The 20,108-nt window shown below is 42.6% G+C and overlaps 1 protein-coding gene across 1 annotated transcript in view; it reads right to left on the reverse strand.

The window, feature by feature from the left end:
- LOC137429999 (myelin transcription factor 1-like protein) overlaps positions 1-20,108 on the reverse strand; it is a 223,320-nt gene that overhangs the window by 98,682 nt on the left and 104,530 nt on the right. Inside the window, exons 17-20 of the mRNA XM_078780029.1 lie at positions 17,654-17,737; positions 10,702-10,926; positions 7,117-7,208; positions 3,807-3,913 (exon numbers count right to left, since the gene is read on the reverse strand). Of these exons, the coding sequence (XP_078636155.1) occupies positions 3,807-3,913; positions 7,117-7,208; positions 10,702-10,926; positions 17,654-17,737 (508 nt within the window). The remainder of the gene's footprint in view (positions 1-3,806; positions 3,914-7,116; positions 7,209-10,701; positions 10,927-17,653; positions 17,738-20,108) is intronic.

Here is a 20,108-nt window from a genome sequence, read left to right on the forward strand (position 1 = left end):
TGGGCATCCTCCGTCGTGCGAAGTCCTTCCTCGGCACACCTGAGCTCCTCACCACATACAAGGCTTTCATCCGCAGCTCAATGGAATACTGTTCTCCCCTATGGGCCGGTGCTCCTGCCTCACACCTAGCTCGGCTTCACGCTGTTGAAACCAAAGCTTTCAGAATTATTGGAATCTCCCGCGATGAAGCTATCTCTGAGGGCCTTTCACTCACTCACCGCAGGCAGGTAGGTGGTCTTTCTGTCTTCTACCGACTCCTCTCCGGCCTTGCACCCCCAGCTCTCTCTGTGCTCTGTCCCCCAAATATTCCTACAGGTCGCACAAGATCTGCCAGCAACCCTCTGATGGTTAAACTGCCGAAATCTCGGCTCTCTGCTCACCTTCACTCTTTCATTCCTCTTTTCTCCTGCCTCTGGAACAAACTCCCTCACTCCCTTCAATCCCACTCCTCCCTCCAGGTCTTTAAAACAGCTGTTCACCACCATCTCTTATCTTCCCCCATTCAAAACCTTGATCTTTTCTACCCCCGCTAATTCACCCCAGATCCACCTTGTTTGAAATTCCAACTTCTTTCCTGGAAGTCCTGGCAGTGTCCATATGTTTTATACCTCTCCCACCGCCCCCTTCCCATGCCCCCCCCCCCCCAAAGCCCTCGCCCTCTCTCAGATCTCTCGATGTCTCCATGTCTCTCGGTCCCTGCTCTCAAATGTTGTGTTTGTGTCCTTCCCCCTCTCTCCCCATCTTGTCTACCGCTCCCGATGTTATATGTTTCATGTGTCGGTTTGTCTTTCTGTGTGATTAATGTTCGCTCTTTCACGAGCCTCGATCTTGTATACAAAAAAAAAAAAAAAAAAAAAAAAGTTGTGGGGGGGGGGGGTGCATGTAAACCCTACTCAGCCCACGGACTAACATTCTTCCATTCCCATTGTTAATTCCCCCCGTTTTGGTTCAAATTCTGCCACCCATGCCTTCTCCTGTGCCCCATGTGCATCATTCTTTTGTTCTTCCTTCAATTCACTCATCCATCCATCAATTTTGTCGGTTTGAGTATTAATTTGCTCACTCATTCCCTTCATTTCATTCCTTTGGGTATCCATTTTGTTTTCCAATCCAAATTTGACCCCATAATTGTTCACTCGATCTATTATTTTGGGCATTCATATCTCCTCTAATATTATTTTCCAATCGTTCCTCCATTCCCCTCAATAAATGTACAATGGCCTGGAAAGCTGTCGGGTCCATTCCCATTGACCCCGGCTCCCTGGTAGGGGAGGGAGGTGTACTAATGCTCGGGGACGGGGAAGGTTTCACTCCTAACCTCTAATCCCCATATCTCTGGCTCACTTCCAAATTCTCCGGGCTCCCCAACCCGCTCGGCTATCTCACTCGCTTCCGCCATCCGCGGTGAGAAAGTAGTTCTCCCGCGCGCGTATTTTTACCTCAGACATGAAAAAGATTTTAAATTGTTCGAAAACGCGATGTTGCGCTTCGTACACCCCAATAAACTATAAAATTTGGACACCCCGGTACTATGAAAATTTTTATATGCGAAAGCTGGGTGCAATTTGCACACAGCGGGTGTCGAACTCGCAACCCTCGAACACCAAGTGTCCACTAGGTTTGAATCCCTTACTCCTGACACCATTTGTCGTGTGACTACACTGTATGGTGAACACCTCAGGGTAGCACGGATGACCAAACGAGCTGTTACTCTGAGGCATTAAGTTCAAAAATACAGTGGAGAATACGCGTGGGGGAGCAAGAGGGAACCGGAGCTTACCTGAACGGCTTCCACCCGACGTCTTCACACCTGGATAAAGTAACTCAAACAAAAGGGATTTAAAATGTACAAGAAAAATAACATGTTTATTTTATAAAATGCCAGTACAAAGAAAATGCACGATAAACTAAATTCCTAAACGGGACGTCCCCACAAACAGACCCAAAGACAGATGAAAGGGAAAGATAACTGAAAATAAATGTGTTTGGTTATTTAATTGAACTTATCTCTCGACTCGACTGGTGCGTCTCATCCGGACTCGTCCAGGCCCCGAGCACACAGTCTGGATGCAGCTCCGTTCTTGGCGGGAAAGTGTGTTTGTTCGTTGGCGCTAGTAGGCCTCAGTCCGCCCTCGTTTCACTAGGCCGTGCCCGTTGGTGCAAAGTAGGCCTTCCGCGCGAAGTCAACAGCAGGTGTGCAGCCTGCTCTTTCACACCGTGCTCGTCCACCCGTCCTCCGCACAGAAAACAGCAGTTCCCGGGCTGCGGCTCTGCCTCCTCACGACCACGTGCAAGATTTCCAAACACGGCCGTTCACGATCGCTTCCTTGAGCCCGAGAGCAAAATGCCACCATTCGTACAAGGTTCAGGGCGAGAATGCGCAAGAGCGACCAATATCGGTCAGAGCGTTCTGAACTCCCCACGCGTAAGCGAGGACAAAATGTCGGGAACACAGTCTTTTGTACCTCGGGCTCTGATGTCATCTCAACACGTCTTTGTCGCGACCCTATCAGCGAGTTCCATCTTACCCGTCCTTTCTGTCAATCAAACCCCTCCCAATCACGGCCCCTCGTGGGTGTGGCCTCTCGGATCTTTCGTCATGTGTGCTTCCAAAGTCAGGGTTGTCAGCGGCAGTGCTTCATGCCTGGCTTCCGGTGGTTTTATTAATTAGTGAGCTTAATGGGGAGTCGATAGCGTGGCTTGGTTAGGTGTCTATGGTGTGGTGCCAAAAGGGACATAGGAATAAAGTACAGAGGTAACGACATACAAGGGATAAATTATTCATAATCCCTGAGCTAATTAACATACCCCACTCTTCGTAATGGGGATGAAGGTACACTTACACGACACACGGTCTACCAGATCCATACTTATAGTACAGAGGTGATTCTTCTTCTTCACGACAGTCAGAGCACACTAATCTATGCACTCCACCTGGTCTATGGTATCACTACCCCCTAAAAACGTAACAATATGTTATTTCCCATGGAGAGTACTTTACAATGAACCACCTCCTTAATTTTTATATGGATAGGTTTTGGAGATATAGAGGTGCAATCTTTTTCGGTTTTTCCAAGATACCGCCAGTACCAAGTGACCAATGACGTCATAATTATCATTAAATATTCTACAGGAGTCGCCGCTCCTATGGTGAAACCTTTGTGTGAATCGGATCAATGGTTGCAGAGAAAACGAATTTTAAAGGAAATAAACCCCCAAAATGCTGGCGGAAGGGACATACATACATACATACCTACATACATACATACATACACTACACGGACAGACAAAGGCTGTTCCAGATGGCATTGCCCTATGGGCTACACCGTAAGGACATTATTATATGTATTCTGCTTCAAACAGCCTGTAATTGCTGCCAATCCTACTTCCAAGGAGATGGACAAACTTGGGGAAGTTTCAACTTCAAGTGAAGTAATGGAAACACTTACAAAACGAAACAATACATTCAAGAGTAAGTGAAAATATCAGACTCTTATACTCTGGCCTGAATGCAATTAGCCCCTTCCTTACTGATCCAGCGTGCTGTCCACACTCGAAAGTTGCCTAATTCACTGGTGCGGCTCAGTTTGTGCAATCAATGCTATGCATACATAATAAATAGATGGTGCCTTATACTCTGTAGGCAAAAATTATAGAGGTAGACCGATAGAATACAAAGAAGTTAGAGAGAGCATATTGCTTAATTAATTAAGGGTGCTCATCAGGAGCAGATCCTTATTGCAGATGAACAATCATTAATTTATCCTTACTCATATTATTATGTCAAGTGCAATGTTGAACTGTACCTGCACTTGCAGTTTGGCAACATCAACTTCCATCTGTGAGTTTGATTCGCTGAGTTCATTAATCTCCTCATCAAGCTGTTTTATGTCTCCGTTACTTTCCATTCCGGCTGTCAAGACACACATCCCGCACAGATCACATTAACGTCAGTGTCGCAATGCTTTTGTCTCGTGGAATTTTTCTTAACGAATTACACAATCATGAAGAGCAGATCAACACAGAATGAGGGTGTTTCAACCAACAAAGAAGGACAGAAGGGAATAAGCAAACATAAACAAACATGACCTGGATAGAAATGAGAGACGACACATTAGACAGTGTTGAGCTGTAAACTTCAAGCAATTGTGGGAGGAACGCAATTTGATAAGCACAATATGTCAATTCTGCAAGGGAGAAAGAGATTGACAAAGGAATGCATCTAAGAAAGAAGCCTACGCTTTGAATTTTTACAAGAAAGAGGTTGCTTTATGGATGTGTTTGGCCCGGGTATATTTGCAGATCAGCTGACAGATAAAAAGACAGAAGGAGCAAGAGTACATGACAGATATAAAGACCACCAGGGATGTTCACCCTGTGCTATAGTCTCGTGATAGGTGACACCCATTATTTGCAGAGCCATGATCTCCAAAGCCTCCAGGAGTGAGAGGTGGGATACAGGTGTACCAGCTTACAAGTTGAACTTCTCTCTACTCCATTGTGCTTTGTACTAAGGCTTTATATGCTGTAAGACATTCTCTAGAACCGACATGTTTTTGCCCAGAGCAGAATTCCCAGTCTGTGCTTGGCTTTAACATCCATCTTGGAGAAGTGGTCTTCCCAGAAGAGGTTTTGGCTGATGTTGAGGCCCAAATCTAGAATTAAGTCCTGTTCCAGGTGTTGGACCATTTTTTGTATTCTAAAAAAGTAGATATGAGGTCTGCAACATTATAATGAAAAGCTCCCTATCCAAGTGAGAGAGTGCTAACAGAGTGCATCCATTGCTGAAAGGGCCAGCGTCTTGCTCACCCTGCTCTTCCAGTTAGGGATGCAGCCATGACACTATCTCACTGGGATGGGAACCTGTTGAGCATAATGTTGAATCAACAGAAAAAAGCTACTACATAATTTCCAAAAAAGTCATTTATGAAAAACAAGAATAAAATTGTATCCAAGACACTGCCTCGGACACACCAGTCTACAAATATAGCAGTTGTTAAGGAGACATCAGGAACAACATACGCATTGTACGCATTGAAGATGTCAGATCATCCATGTGTACAAAGGCATGAAGACAACCTTCGTTGCAGAGCAGGGGTGAATAAGAAAAGTGTTCATCTCAGAAATAGCATGGTGGCAAAACTGCAATATCCTTCTAAAAATATTGGGACAGCACAACCAAACAAGATATTAACCCTCACAAAGTGCCCATGAATATTTACTCCACAATGAAAGCATGTGCTTCATAAAAGGTGTGAATCACGACAACAAGATGTGAAGAGCTAACTGACCTTCAATGATAGAATAGGTACGAGAGATTTGTAACATTTCCTTCGCAACAGGCTTTCACCAGTCAAATGTGGATATTATTCTTAGGAAATGAAAGGAAACAGGTCATGCCAAAGTTAATATGAGAGGAAGGGCAAAACGATTGGCAGATTGGCTCAGAAGAATCTTAAAACACAAATATCCCAGTATTATACCGGTTTTCTATCAAATTTAGAGACGATGTTTTAGTGTTGGGGTTTGAGTGGTACAGTTTAGAGCAAGGCATGAAATCATTCCTTTTGTCCAACAACCTCATCGCAGATCACCAATTTGGTTTCAGACAAGGTCACTCCACCTTGGACATGCTGCTTCTATTCGCTCAACAATAGATGGAGGCCCTCAATGTCAAACATGAGATCAGGGCCGTCTCTCTGGACATATCTCGTGCTTTTGATACAGTCTGGCACCCTGCCTTACTCTCCAACTATCTGTGCATGGCATCCAAGGCCAATCCACACATGACTTACTGACTTCCTCTACTCTTGTAGACAACGAGTGGCACTCAACCGAATCCGTTCATCTCCTCTCCCTGTCAAGACTGGAGTGTCCCGAGGCAGTGTTCTGGGCACAGTCTTATTCCTGATCTTCATAATGACCGCTCTCACTCTCTGGAAAATCACCTTTATCTGTTTGCTTTTGACTCCACCCTCAACAGGACATCCCTCATCCTTCCCTAATGACATCCACCCTTTAAATGTTTGTGTTTAAAAACCGCTTTGCCCTAAACCCCTTTTAATGTTCAAATCCTCTTTTAGAGAAAAGTGGCGGCCTTGTTGGCCGAGCCAAGTGGTAGTTCAGGCATGCTCTCGCGAAGCCTTTAACATTCGTGAGATACCAAGAAGCTAGAGGTGGGGCTTTGGCTTGAGTGATGCCTGAGTGGACAATGAGTGCAGATCAGGCGGGCCTGGGTAACATCACAAGGTGGGGCATCGATTGAGGCATTAAAGGAGCACCACTGAGTACAATGAGTCAGTCTGGAGTTTGTGCTGAGTTTGGATTGCAGACAAGTCCAGGGTTCAGATGGGAGCCACATTTACATAGAGACCCGAGCATGGAGGTAGAGCCGCTACCTCCCATCATTGTGCTGAGTCCAGCACCCTCCTTTCTGACATGCAAAACTAAGGACACCTGCCTGCCTCTGGCTGTTCTGAGCTTTGTGTTGGCCTTGCGATGCCCACACAGGCCAGAATTGGATACTCCATATCGAATCAAATATCTTTGGTCGTTCTTATATGGTGTGTCTGAGGCCTTAGGATAGTTAGTTAAGATCTGCCATCCATACGAAACTAATCGGGCTTTTCACATTTAACACCCCATATTAAATTCCCCACCCCCTCCCTCACCAATGGCAGCACCACTCTTTATTACAGCCCCGGCGAGGCAGGGTACCCAGGCCCATCACTCGATCGGCCCCCAAGTGCTTCAAACGGGCTAGGTGAAGGAGTGATTAGACCCTTAATCCAGCCCAGAGCATCCCGGCCATATGGCCTGATACCCACAACATTGGTGATTGATGATTGGGGTCAGGAGATTTGTCTGAATCCTAATGCCCCAACAATGTATATACAGTATATATACTGTATATATATATATATATATATATATATATATATATATATATATATATATATATATATATATATATATATATATATAACACCCAAATAAAGAAAGTAACTTCTTAGCATGGTTACCCTACAATATGTTTAAGTGACTTCTCCAGGAAAAATGGATTGTAAGGCAGGAAAGGTGTGATATCCTTAATGTATGCATTTTCTTCACCCTCACCACTTCCTGCTCTGAGCTTGACGGTCAGCATGTATTCACCAGACAACCGTGAGCGTTTCAGTGAGGAAGAGGCTCGTGGACACCCTGACAAGCTGCCAGACAAACGCATGTACAAACACATACAATCAAATGACAAAAGTTAAATTATATAAATTGAGAAAGCCTATGTTTACCTGTCCTCAATTCTTGCACTTTACATCTTCATATCATCTTCATACCTATTTAGCTCTTACACGAGCCTCGATCTTGTATACAAAAAAAAGAAAAAGAAATAAAATCACAATCTTACTATAATTCACCAAATGTCCGTCTGTCTATTCGAAGGTACTGTAAAAACTGCTGAACCGATCGCAAAGATATTTTGGGTGGGTAATCGTGGGACCCCTGGGAGTAAAAAAGGCTATTTAGTTTTCCCAATTTCAGCTTTGGTCTCCAGCATTCTCAGGTTTGGACTCCCGCATAACATTCGCGTTCGCATAACGTTCATTGTGACGATGTTCTCATTGTGACGATGTATGTGTTCACGGTAGTGTTTGACGTGACGGTGTGAACGTAATTTCGTAATGTTTTTCGTTTCGTAATCCTTTAATGAACGTTTAATGTTTAATGAACGTTTAATGTTGAATGAACATTTAATACCCTTCGATGTCCGGGGCCGCACGCGCGCTACACTGGACAGGCCAGCGTGTACCTTGCCCTTCACCGTCAGGCTCGTGTAAACCGCTGAGCCCCATCCGTGATGGGGACTGGGGCTTGAGACAGTGTCACACGAACGAGGAATTCCCAGTAAGTGCGAGTCATCAGCTCGTGTTGATTAAGTCCCTGCCCTTTGTACACACCGCCCGTCGCTACTACCGATCAGACGGTTTGATGAGATCCTCGGATCAGCCCCTGCACGGGCCGTTCTCGGCTCGTGCCGGTGCACCGAAAATATGAGCGAAGTTGACTGTCTAGAGGAAGTAAAAGTCGTAACAAGGTCTCCGAGGGGGAACCTGCAGAAGGCTCATTATTGGGACAACATGAGAGCGAGCGAGACATATGTGGTACATGATCGTCCATGTACTGTTTAGCCATGTACTGTTTAGATTTTGATGATTTGCGTGTGATATGATTCAACCGATGTTTATATGAATCGTTTAAAATAAAAAAGCCTTCAATTTCTGATATTTTACCTTTTCATTTGGGCTTCCCAATTGAAGCCCCGCCCTTAGGGCGGGTCCTGTTGCGAGTTAATAGATAATTCAACTTCAGTGAGTTTCCCAGTGATTTTTCCAGAGGTGTCGTTGCCCTGCTTTGCTATGCTGGACCAAAACACATAGGTGATTTAACAATGAATTACACAGTCAATTGCAGACCCACAAATAAAGGTAAGACAGAGACAGTAAGTTAGTGCGAAATTAAACAAGGCACACCGATTGCTCAATGGTGCCATTATTTAATCAAATCAAAAAACGTTTTTATTACTTCCAATGTATTGCGAAAATAAGCCGAATTGCACATGGTTTACATAAAATGAACATGCACAGTATAAAGAGATACAAAGATCTGAAATGTGCATACAGTTTAGTGTAATAAGTAAAACGTTGCGAAATTGCCTCTTATTATCAATATAAACAATCAAATTTTAATATAAGAAAATTCTATAATAATTCAGCAACTGAAAATAATAATAATAATTTCAAGATATTTTCATCATACATTCATTTTACAACACACTTGCAACAACAAATAAATAGAACGAAATCAAATCAAACGTTAACGTTATGAGGACCACCATGAATACAAACAGCGGAAATGATATCAGAGGTATAATAATAAAAACAAGAACAGGTATTAGCAACAACTGTGCCTAAGGATATTAGTCAGGGCCCTTAGGGATATTTTGGGGCCGTTTGGTTCAAATTCTTCCAAAAGCACCAAATTTGGCCCAGATGTTGCCCATGCCATACTCTTTCGATTTTTGACGGGCGCCAAGACGCTCCCACCCCCCCCCCCCGGGGGCCCCATATTGGCGAAATACTAAATGGCCGCCACCCAGATTAGAGGAAAATCAGTCAAATAACCAAAAGGGTTGGAATCATGTATGATACCACTTTTCAGGGGTTTCGAGGTCGAGGAATCCAATTATGATGTTATTTTGATGATTCGAGGTCAAGGTCAACCCTCAAGGTCATCTTAAAGGTCATTTTTGAGTCAAACGTGTCGGTTTTTGAGTTTTTTGTCAAGATTTACGCGAGGTTCACCATATTATGTTTCTGGGTTGGGTAATCGAACTCTGACCTTATTTTTGACAATTAGAGGAAATATTTACATGTCTATTTCCTAATTTTCAGGCATATGCAGTTCATCAGTCTAATTACAAAGGTACGGATTTTGATGTTTTATGAACTGTATGCCATATCCTTGTGTTTAATTTTTGTGCGATCATGATCCGGGTTCATGTATACATGATTGTATACATGTCATAAATATGACGTCATAGGTCATGTGACCTGGCGGCCATATTGGATTTTATGAAAACCTTAAAAATGGATCCCTGCCTTCATTTTTCGATCGATTCATTTTGAACTTTGACCACTTATAGTACGCCATGTGATTGGATGCATATCCTAATTATGACGTCATAGGTCAGGTGACTTGGCGGGATGGACCGGTATGGTCCCCGGATCATACCGCCCTTGGTGCCCGTCAAAAATCGAAAGAGTATGGCATGGGCAATATCTGCACCAAATTTGATGCTTTTGGAAGAATTTGAACCAAAATATCCCTAAGGGCCCTGACTATATATGAATTTGACAGTATCAGCATAAAATATATTGCACTCACATAGAGGTATTGACTTTAAAACTAGATATAACGTTTGAGCAAGAAATCAGTGCTATACTCTCCTAGCATATCTTACTATAATTCACCAAATGTCCGTCCGTCTGTCTGTCCGTCCGTCCATCTGTCTGTCCGTCCGTCCGTCCGTTCCCAGGTACCGCAAAAACGGCTGAACCGATCGCAACGAAATTTTGGGTGGGTAATCTTGGGACCCCCAGGAGTAAAATAGGCTATATTGTTTTTCTAATTTCAGCTTTCGTCTCCAGCATTTTCACATTTGGACTCCCACTAACGTTATTGTCCCGGGTACCGCAAAAACGGCTGCACAGATCGCAACGTTACACCTCCATGCCCAAGGCATTCCCATGGGTGACCCAACTAGTCATAATAAAGACATGAAAAAATGAGGGGGGAAATCGAAATAAAACAAGATAAAGAAGAAGAAGGAGAAGAAAATAGAAAGGAAAGGCAGAAGAAGAAAAAGGAGGACGAGTAGAAAGTAAGTTTGGAGAGAAGCAGGAAACTAAACAAAAAAGAAGAGGAGGATGGATAAACAAAGGGTGGAAATTATTTACAAATCATTGTCAACATAACATGAGGATAAAAATGCAAAAAGCTTGATGATGATGAAATTGATTAATTTCATTTTATTAATATATGAGGTTTTTTTTGTTTTTTTTTAGGAAAGAATCAATTCCTATTAGGTCAATAAATATGTGACTTTGGGCGATAAAAAACAAAAAGTATTTGTATCGTTCTGACCTTCGATGAGTAAGAAAGCTTCCTGTGACGTGTCCCGAACCATCACAGCCAGGTGTAGGGCAAGCAACACCGTCAATCTTTCCTGCGAGCTTCCAGGGGAATGGCGATCCATTGAGAAACCCGTCCTTCTGGCGCCGAGTGGCAAATGGACAGCCAGATGCGCTGCGGTGAGACGCGTATTTCCCTGTCACGTGACCCTGTCCACCACAGCCAGGTACAGGACACCTGGAGATGAAGCAAGTGGAAAAGAGTGAGGAGCCTCTTTTCCTTATATCGTGGATCCCATGATGCTTTATGGAGATCCTATCCAATACGATTTGTGTGCAGTTGTCACAGTTGAACTTCAAGAGTTTTTGTGTCAGCATCTATCTTATTAGGTAGCAATCAGAAGTTGCAAGGTTGTGCTACTTGCAGTGTTCATAAATGTGTCTTGTATTCTGGGTCACTACAGCATTTTTTATTATCCCACTGCACTCCACACGTATTAAAAGTGACGCCAGACAGAGAAGTTGTGTGTGAAGCACCCTCATCCCCTTCCATTCTTATATTAACCTCTCTGTACTCTTATAGTTTATATGTAAAGTAGATATCGACCTGAGCCGTTCATTACTATTCTTCTGTGAATTCCCAATGATTCTCGGTTATTGTGCCGGTCGGCGACTTCCGTGAATGTATCGGTGCACTGAGTTGATTGGTTGAACAAATGTGTCCGTTTTTTTTTAAGTTGTTGAGATTATTCGGGTGATCCTTTTGAGATGACCGTGATCAGCAAAAACTTATAAGCTTCCATGATCCTCGTCGTCACTCGTTCCGCCATCTTGATGCGAGCCATGCGGTCGATGGCCGATGAGTCGTGGACATTGGGACTAGTCTGTTATCTCTACCATGTCCGTGTAGGTGTCACCGGGGGTGAGTGTTGCATTGATCACGCTACGGCGTAATGTATGTTTGTTTTCATTGACTGTTTCGTCTGTTATGGCTGTAATGTTTGCATTGCTATGGAAATACGAATGCTCAGGGTATTGTATCCATCTTGTTCTGGGTCTTGTTATATTAACTGATACATTCAGATATATTCATTAATAACAAGAAGTAGTGTATGTATTGTGCATTTATTGGAGAACAATTTTACTATTGGTTACCGGTTGATTTATAGTAATATTATTACTGGTCAACTACAGAATAATTGTAGCCATTAGTGAAATTGGAATGTTGAATTGTTATTAACTAAATGTCTTTAATGGTTTACGATAATATTTTTATTAGTTAACACCTGAATTAATGACAGAAGATAGTTGATCGGAATTGCTCAATTGCTAGTCGATTGCATTGGTAAAATATTGACTCTTCAACTGTAGTGAATTGTAACGGTAATGGTAACAGAGTTTATCATTGAATACATGAAAGTATTTCCCTGAAGTTTGTAAGTTCCTAAATTGTCAACGATTGCATCCTGACAGAGTTTTCATTGTGTCTTTAAGGTTTTTCATCCATCTCCACCTGCAATGCTCAATAAACTGTTGAAGCAAGATCAGTTGTTCTCATCTTGCCTTCCACATATACTATACTCAATTCAATCAATATCAATTCAAATTTATAGCAATTGACTAAATTCAGCTGCATATCAATCACATCTCTTTCTATACTGCGGTATACGCCATACTCAACCCTTCGTCTTCCTTACAAGTCTCGGTGACATCATGGTTAGAGCGGTTGCTCTGAGTCTGAAAGGTCGTTGGTTTGAACCCCGGACAAGTCACACCAAAGACTCTAAAAATGGTTCGTTCTGCTTCCATGCTTGATGGGCCGAATGGTCTCCTCTTGTATCGAAGTTCCTTTGAAAGGGAGCTCGTATTTATTTATTTCCTGGTGGCAATACCATGTTTGGAACACGTCCTGCTGCTCCGAAAGTCATCCTGGGTTTTTCAACAGGTGCATATACACTCCATGGTTTTCTGATCATTTCTCACCGTGCCAAATAATGTTCCGCTTTTTCTCTTGGGCTGTATTCACCCAACTTTGCTTGCATTTTTTGCCGTTCTTGCTCGACTATACAGCGCATGCTGCATGCCGTTCTGTCTGAATGTAGCTTTTGCATTGATATGCAATAAGATTCACTTGTTTTTTTTCTGGGCTTCCGAGAGCAGGGCAATTATACGTCCCATAATGCATTGTGACTGTTTGTATTCATAGGGAGAATTTTTTAATGATTTTTGACCCCATAGGACACTATCATTGTCATTGTCTGGAAGTAATTTGGAGGTTTTCCTGCGGTTTTCAGTTTCTCCCATCCATCAGAACAGGTCTCGCTTTTAAGGGAATAACTTAATAACTTTGAGGTATATTCTTCAGCAAATGAGAATGGCTAATGACTAAATAAGAGAGTATTTTGTTTAAACCACAGTATTGGCATTCCTCACACTACATCAGCTAATCAATCTCCCATACTGCTTAATAATTTATTTCACCAGTGCTGTACATTTAATTTGCAATGCTGTTATTTATTTCACTGTTCAGTGGCTTGATGTGGAGTGAGTAAAGCCTAATAGTTGCATTGCCATCACCAGTGTGGGTTTCGTTCCCGTGGCTTCTAAGGCAAGAGTTGTCAGTATAGACACCATTGAGTGCACTCAGAAAGTATTCAGACCCCTTCACTTTTTTCACATTTTGTTATGTTGCAGCCTTATGCTGAAGTCGTTTAAATTCATTTTTTCCCTCATCAATCTACACTCAATACCCCATAATGACAAAGAGAAAACAGGATTTTAGAAAGTTTTGCAAATGTATTAAAAAGAAAAAACTGAAATATCACATTGACATAAGTATTCAGACCCTTAACTCAGTACGTCGTTGAAGCACCTTTGGCAGCGATTACAGCCTCGAGTCTTCTTGGGTATGACACGACAAGCTTTGCACACCTGGATTTGGGGATTTTCTGCCATTCTCTGCAGATCATCTCAAGCTCTGTCAGGTTGGATGGGGACCATCGGTGCACAACCATTTTCAGGTCTCTCCAGAGATGTTCGATTGGGTTCAAGTCAGGGCTCTGGCTGGGCCACTCAAGGACCTTCACAGAGTTGTCCCTAAGCCACTCCTGCGTTGTCCAGGCTGTGTGCTTAGGGTCATTGTCCTGTTGGAAGGTGAACATTCGGCCCAGTCTGAGGTCCTGAGCGCTCTGTTTCAGGTTTTCATTAAGGATATCTGTGTACTTTGCTCAGTTCATTGTTCCCTCAACCCTGACCAGTCCCCCAGTCCCTGCTGCTTAAAAACACCCCCACAGCATGATGCTACCACCACCATGCTTCACCGTTGGGATGGTATGGGGCAAGTGATGAGTGGTGCCTGGTTTCCTCCAGACATGACGCTTAGAATTGAGGCCAAACAGTTCAATCTTGGTTTCATCAGACCACAGAATCTTGTTTCTCACAGTCTGAGAGTCCTTTAGGTGGTTTTTTCCAAACTCCAAGCGGGCTTTCATGTGTCTTTCTCTGAGGAGAGGCTTCCGTCTGGCCACTCTGCCATAAAGCCCAGATCGGTGGAGTGTTGCAGTGATGGTTGTCCTTCTGGAAGTTTCTCCCATATCCACACAGGATCTCTGGAGCTCAGCCAGAGTGACCATCGGGTTCTTGGTCACCTCTCTTACCAAGGCCCTTCTCCCCCGATTGCTCAGTTTGGCCGGGCGGCCAGCTTCCAAACTTCTTCCATTTAAGAATTATGGAGGCCACTGTGCTCATGGGAACCTTCAATGTAGCAGAAATTTTTTTTTAGGCTTCCCCAGATCTGTGCCTCGACACAATCCTGTCTCTAAGCTCTGCAGGCAGTTCCTTCGACCTCATGGCTTGGTTTTTGCTCTAATATGCATCGTCAGCTGCGAGACCTTATATAGACAGGTGTGTGCCTTTCCAAATCATGTCCAATCAATTGAATTTACCACAGGTGGACCCAAATCAAGGTGTAGAAACATCTCAAAGATGATCAAGACAAATGGGAGGCACCTGAGCTAAATTTCAAGTGTCATAGCAAAGGGTATGAATACTTATGTAAATGTGATATTTCAGTTTTTTCTTTTTAATAAATTTGCAAAACTTTCTAAAATCCTGTTTTCTCTTTGTCATTACGGGGTATTGAGTGTAGATTGATGAGGGAAAAAATGAATTTAAACGATTTCAACATAAGGCTGCAACATAACAAAATGTGAAAAAAGTGAAGGGGTCTAAATACTTTCTGAATGCACTGTATCAGTATTGTGTACTTACCATGCTCATCCTGTCCTTCACCATCCTATTTTGCCACATCTAGTAATGTTTTTTATTGTGTAGGAAAGTCAATAGTTTCACCACAGTTGGACATCAGTTGTTTCACTGAGTGACAAATAGACACCCATATGTGATATGGTTAGGTCAATTACCCTTCCGCGTGACCCTGTCTGCCACACCCATGTGCAGGACACCGACAGCTGAAGCAAGTGTGAAAGAGGACTGATGAGCCTCTTTTCCTGGGATGGTGGATCCAATGATGCTTTATGGAGATCCTATCCGATGGGATTTGTGACCAAACACAAAGAGATGTTACAAAATATAGGGTTGAGGAAGTTTGTGGATCATGAATGAAATTTCACCTGAAGGTGTTTGATTAAAATTGGTGGAGCAGTATAATTTGTTTAGCTTTCCATTTTTTCAGGCAATGGATAATCCCAACCACCTTAACTTAAGGATACACAAGATGTCTCAATAAAATGTATACAGACTTGAATATTGCAAGATAGTACTTTGCATTTCACCATGACTGTGGACTCGCAGTTCAAATGATGATTGTCAACAGTGGCTAAGAAAGGTGAAGCTACCGACCAGTCTCGGACTTGTTTGGCCATTATCAAGGCAGTGCATCACATTCCCAACCACTACATGTGACGGTTTATGGTTAAATGCTCATCAATGACACCCCACTGATCTTGAGTGGTGAGGTCCAAAACAAACCCAGGACAGCAAGACCTGTCTGCCACCTGAGCACACTATCTTTCCGTACCAGATGTTGTAGTGGGATACTAATTATGGTAATTTAATTTAATTTAGGACCTCTCCACTCACTATCAGTATCTATACTGTATATACGTGTATGAGGACCCAATAATTTCAGGATGGCTGTGTGCACATACATACCAATTCACCTCTGGCCCAGATGGATTCAGCAGGGCATACTCGAGTCTGTTGTGAAGACCGGGGATTTAAAGGTCACAAGTAAACGACCGTGGTGCCGCCAGTATATCAGTGGGCTTGTCAGGACGACATACCGACCAATCGTTTACCTGCGACCATGCAAACCTCGTTGGTTTAATATAGCATTAAACCTCCTCGCATGATGGAGCAGTGAGGCACAGATCGCCTCCCATAACAGCCGAAGCTGCACGATCTGTGAGGAGCAATGGCCGTCTGCCACACGAGCATTGCCTCTGCGCTACTGTCCATGAACCAGGCAGTCCGGTATGTATAGATAGATATACACAGGGATTCTACTTTTGAAGTATGTTGTATATATACACAGGGTATATTACCCTTATTAACTTTGATGTACACATGATGTAAACAATCGAAGTAGTATATGAGAGCATAATTCATCAGGTTTTGTAAATATTAATGTTGTTGCTAATAATGTTGTTATTGCTGTTGTTATATCCACAATTACCCTTGGTTTCTTGACGAGTTGACATTTGCTGATGAGGCAACTTCTACACAACGTCTACACACTTAAAGGGACCTAAAAATCAAATACAACCATTAGTGCATTTGGTTCCCAAACTACGAGGATTACATTTTCACATATCACCTTGAATTAGAAAGATGAGGTGTGACGTTTCTGTCACTATCTATCTATAATTCCAGTAATCTCTGTGTGCATGTGTGTGTGTCTGTGTGTCTGTGTGTCTGTGTGTTTGTTTGTCTGTGACCGCTGTTTCTCGACAACCACGGGTCCGATATACTTGAAACTTGCCAGGTATATTGCTGGGGACCCGAGGATGTGCCTTTTCAAGGTTTCATATTAATCGGAGAAGTAGTTACCGAGCTATGGCGATTTCTTTACCAAACTCCGCAAGCCGTTCGCTTTGGACCAAACCATTTCATGTAAATAGAGGGGGGGGATTGTCACCGTACTCGCAAGCCGTTCGCTTTGGCTTTGCGAATGGACCAAACCATTTCATGTAAATAGAGGGGGGGGATATAATTTTAGATATATATATATAGTACGGGCATGCCCTAGTGCTTCAAATGTGCAACGTTTCTTGAATGATGTCTTCCCAGACAAGTCGATCGGTACACGTGGACTATTGACTTGGCCACGTCATTCGCCCGACTTGTCCCCATTGGACTACATTTTGTGGGGGTACGGTATGTAAAACTGTTGTTTACTTATCAAAACCATATTCTTTGGTTGAACTTAGGGCTACGATTACAAATTCAATGTCTACGTGTTTTTTTTACCTCTCCCATTCCCCCCCTCCCCTTCCCATGCCCCCCCAAGCCCTCTCCCTCCCACAGATCTCCCGATGTCCCTGCTCTCCATCTTGATTTCCCGCTCCCTTTATCATATGTTTTATGTGTAAATTTGTCTTTTTTGTGATCAATGTTAACTCTTACACGAGCCTCGACCTTGTATACAAAAAAAAAAATTCATGAAATTACTCAGCAGCAACTGGAGAATGGTTTCAACAATTCGGAAAATAAGATTTAATATCTTGTCATTTTTTTCAGGATGTCGCAAACACCTACAAACTCATCACCATTCCCTACTCAGCAAAAGTGGCTCCACAGCAAAACATTACATGTGACATAAATGCAAAATACCATTTTTTATGGTATGTGTGGGTAAAGACAGCTAAAAGATACAGAGTTAGTTATTTCTTGTCCAATAAGGTGAACCATCAAAACCTATTACAAATATGAAACAGCTTTCTCACCTGATGTGCTCTGGATATTCCTTTTCATCTCGATTTGGAGTCAGCTTAAAACTGCACTTTTTGGCTCGAGGACATCCTGAAAGTCTGAAAGGCAGAAGGCATGATTCAAATTGAGGTTGGTGAAAATGTATGGCCCAACAGTAACATTGATACTTAATACTACCCGCCTCAAGCCCCTTCACATACACACCCCACCCCCGCCACCTCCCCCAATGGCTTCAAAGAAAAATCAGCATACAATACCGAGACATCAAATGATGAGTAAAATAATTAAATGATAATATGTTAAAAGACTGTCGATAACTTACTCTATTACATAAATTGCACAAATCAAACTTGGCTATCTTCTGGATATTAAGATAACCCAGTATAACATGGTATTATGGTCGAAGTCCAGCAGTACTGCCTTCCATCACCATTACAATTAAACCATTTCTAGTGGCAAAGTGAAGAAGATCCTGGTGATAGACCTCATCTTAAAGACCATGCTCAGCCATGCTTTGTGACATGAACTATTTGCCCTGACCCATGACGAGAACTGTGCCCTCCTGAACCCATGCCAGCTAGTGGATATTGAGGACATGTGAAAGAGGTAGAACTGAGCAGATAATGATGTGATTTGGAATGTGTGTGGCCCAGTTTTGGAGCAAGACCAATATTCCCTTCCTTTTTGGATTGTTGTTTGCTTTCTATATCTCCATGAACAAACCCTTTGATCTGGGCATCACCGTGGGCCGTGCTGCGGGGTAGCTAAATGCCATGCAGGCTTGGCTGTGGCCTTTGCAATCTTGGATGATGCACCGTCACGTGGTATGTTGTCGAACATCCGCTGCACCACAATATCAGACCAAATCACTGATCTCATCCTTGTGTTTCACCTGCACTCTTTCTACAGCTGCAATCGTATCCATATCATGTCACATAACCGACATTTTCAGTTAATGCTCATTGCTGTCCGTGTTTACATCCCTTCTACAAGTTTATGATTTACTGCGACAAAAAAGCATCATTTGTATTTACTAATTGTTAAATATAAATTGATATCCAATTCATAGATAAGTATGTTAAGATATTCACTTCAAATTTTCAGCATGTTCTAATCTTCCCAGAATTACATGCACTTGTTTAACTCGAACAGGAGAGTTTCAAAGTTATCAGAGAAGAATTTGGCATGTTATTTAAAATTTCATTTGTGGGTTATGACATCATAAATGGGCAAAATAAAAAATGGAGTTTATACAATAAGCTGGGACTATCATAATATTTTACAAGTTATTTCACATGTGCCTGGTATTGGCTTAGCAGTTAGGGTGCTGGCTTGGGATTCCTAGGATCCTGAGGTTGAATCCCGGTCGATCGTTGAGTTAACGCCAGGCGGGCTGACTCAGCCTGTCATCCTCCCGTGGTCGGCAAATTGAGTACCGGCTTGCTGGGATGAATGAGCCATTCGGGTATCCTGGGTAAGAGTAGCTACCTGTCCAGGATTGTGCCCAATAGCCAATGAAACTGCTTCGACAGCCCTATGCAGACCTTCATTTGAGTTGCATAACCAGAAATATCCTCAATAGTGTATGAATGGTCAGGGGATAGTCTCATTTATCAGTTTTCTCAGTTCAGGTCAAGCATAATTTCTCAAAAAAAAGATTTCATGTATCTCCTTCAAGCAATGATCAACAGCTGTCAATGACTGCGAGTACATCTATCGGAATGGTTTTGGCCATCACACCAATCCCCAAATCAAAGTGAAATACGTCATCATGCAGTTGAAGGCAATGAGAAACACCAATCCTGACCGTGAATCTACTCAGCAATGAAAAATCACTTTGGATGAAGAGGATACTGCAGTGGATTGTTAGATCGAACAAAAGTTCAAACCACCATGATGTGATAAAATAGTTTAGAGGGTCACCAAGATGTCGGGTAAACAAGATTACAATTCAACTGGCATTGAATTCTTCCTCATACGAATGAAGAGATGCTGCATACAATCTTTTCATCATTGAGGTCAATGCATGGTGTGGTGTGTGATTAATAGGTATCCTGGTATCAGTCTCGGTGCAAGCAAGTCTAATGTATTTTCTGTGCATGTCTAATGGAAGAGGTTCGGAAGGAGGGCTTCGGCGTGGACTGTGTAGTGCCAACTATTAAAAAGTCTGGAGTTTTGTTGTTTTGTACAACATGAAATCTCTGTTGGTGCCATTCCAAGTAAAATACATTTCCTGTATGAAAAAACCTCAACACTGTAAGGTTCTACCTTCAGTAAAATGACAATGCACCTTCCATATCCACTTATGTACATCATCAAGCATTGGTTTTATGAAAACAACATTTATAAACTTCCATGACCAGAGCCCTGATATTAACCCAGCTAAGCTACTGTCGGATGTGTTTCAATACCATTGGCAGACTTCACAACAATGACTACAAATGGATTGCTTCCGTTTTGGGGGTTTTG

The sequence above is a fragment of the Myxine glutinosa genome, chromosome 6 (assembly GCF_964187855.1).
Source record: "Myxine glutinosa chromosome 6, kmMyxGlut1.1, whole genome shotgun sequence".
In the NCBI taxonomy this organism is placed as follows: Eukaryota; Metazoa; Chordata; class Myxini; order Myxiniformes; family Myxinidae; genus Myxine; species Myxine glutinosa.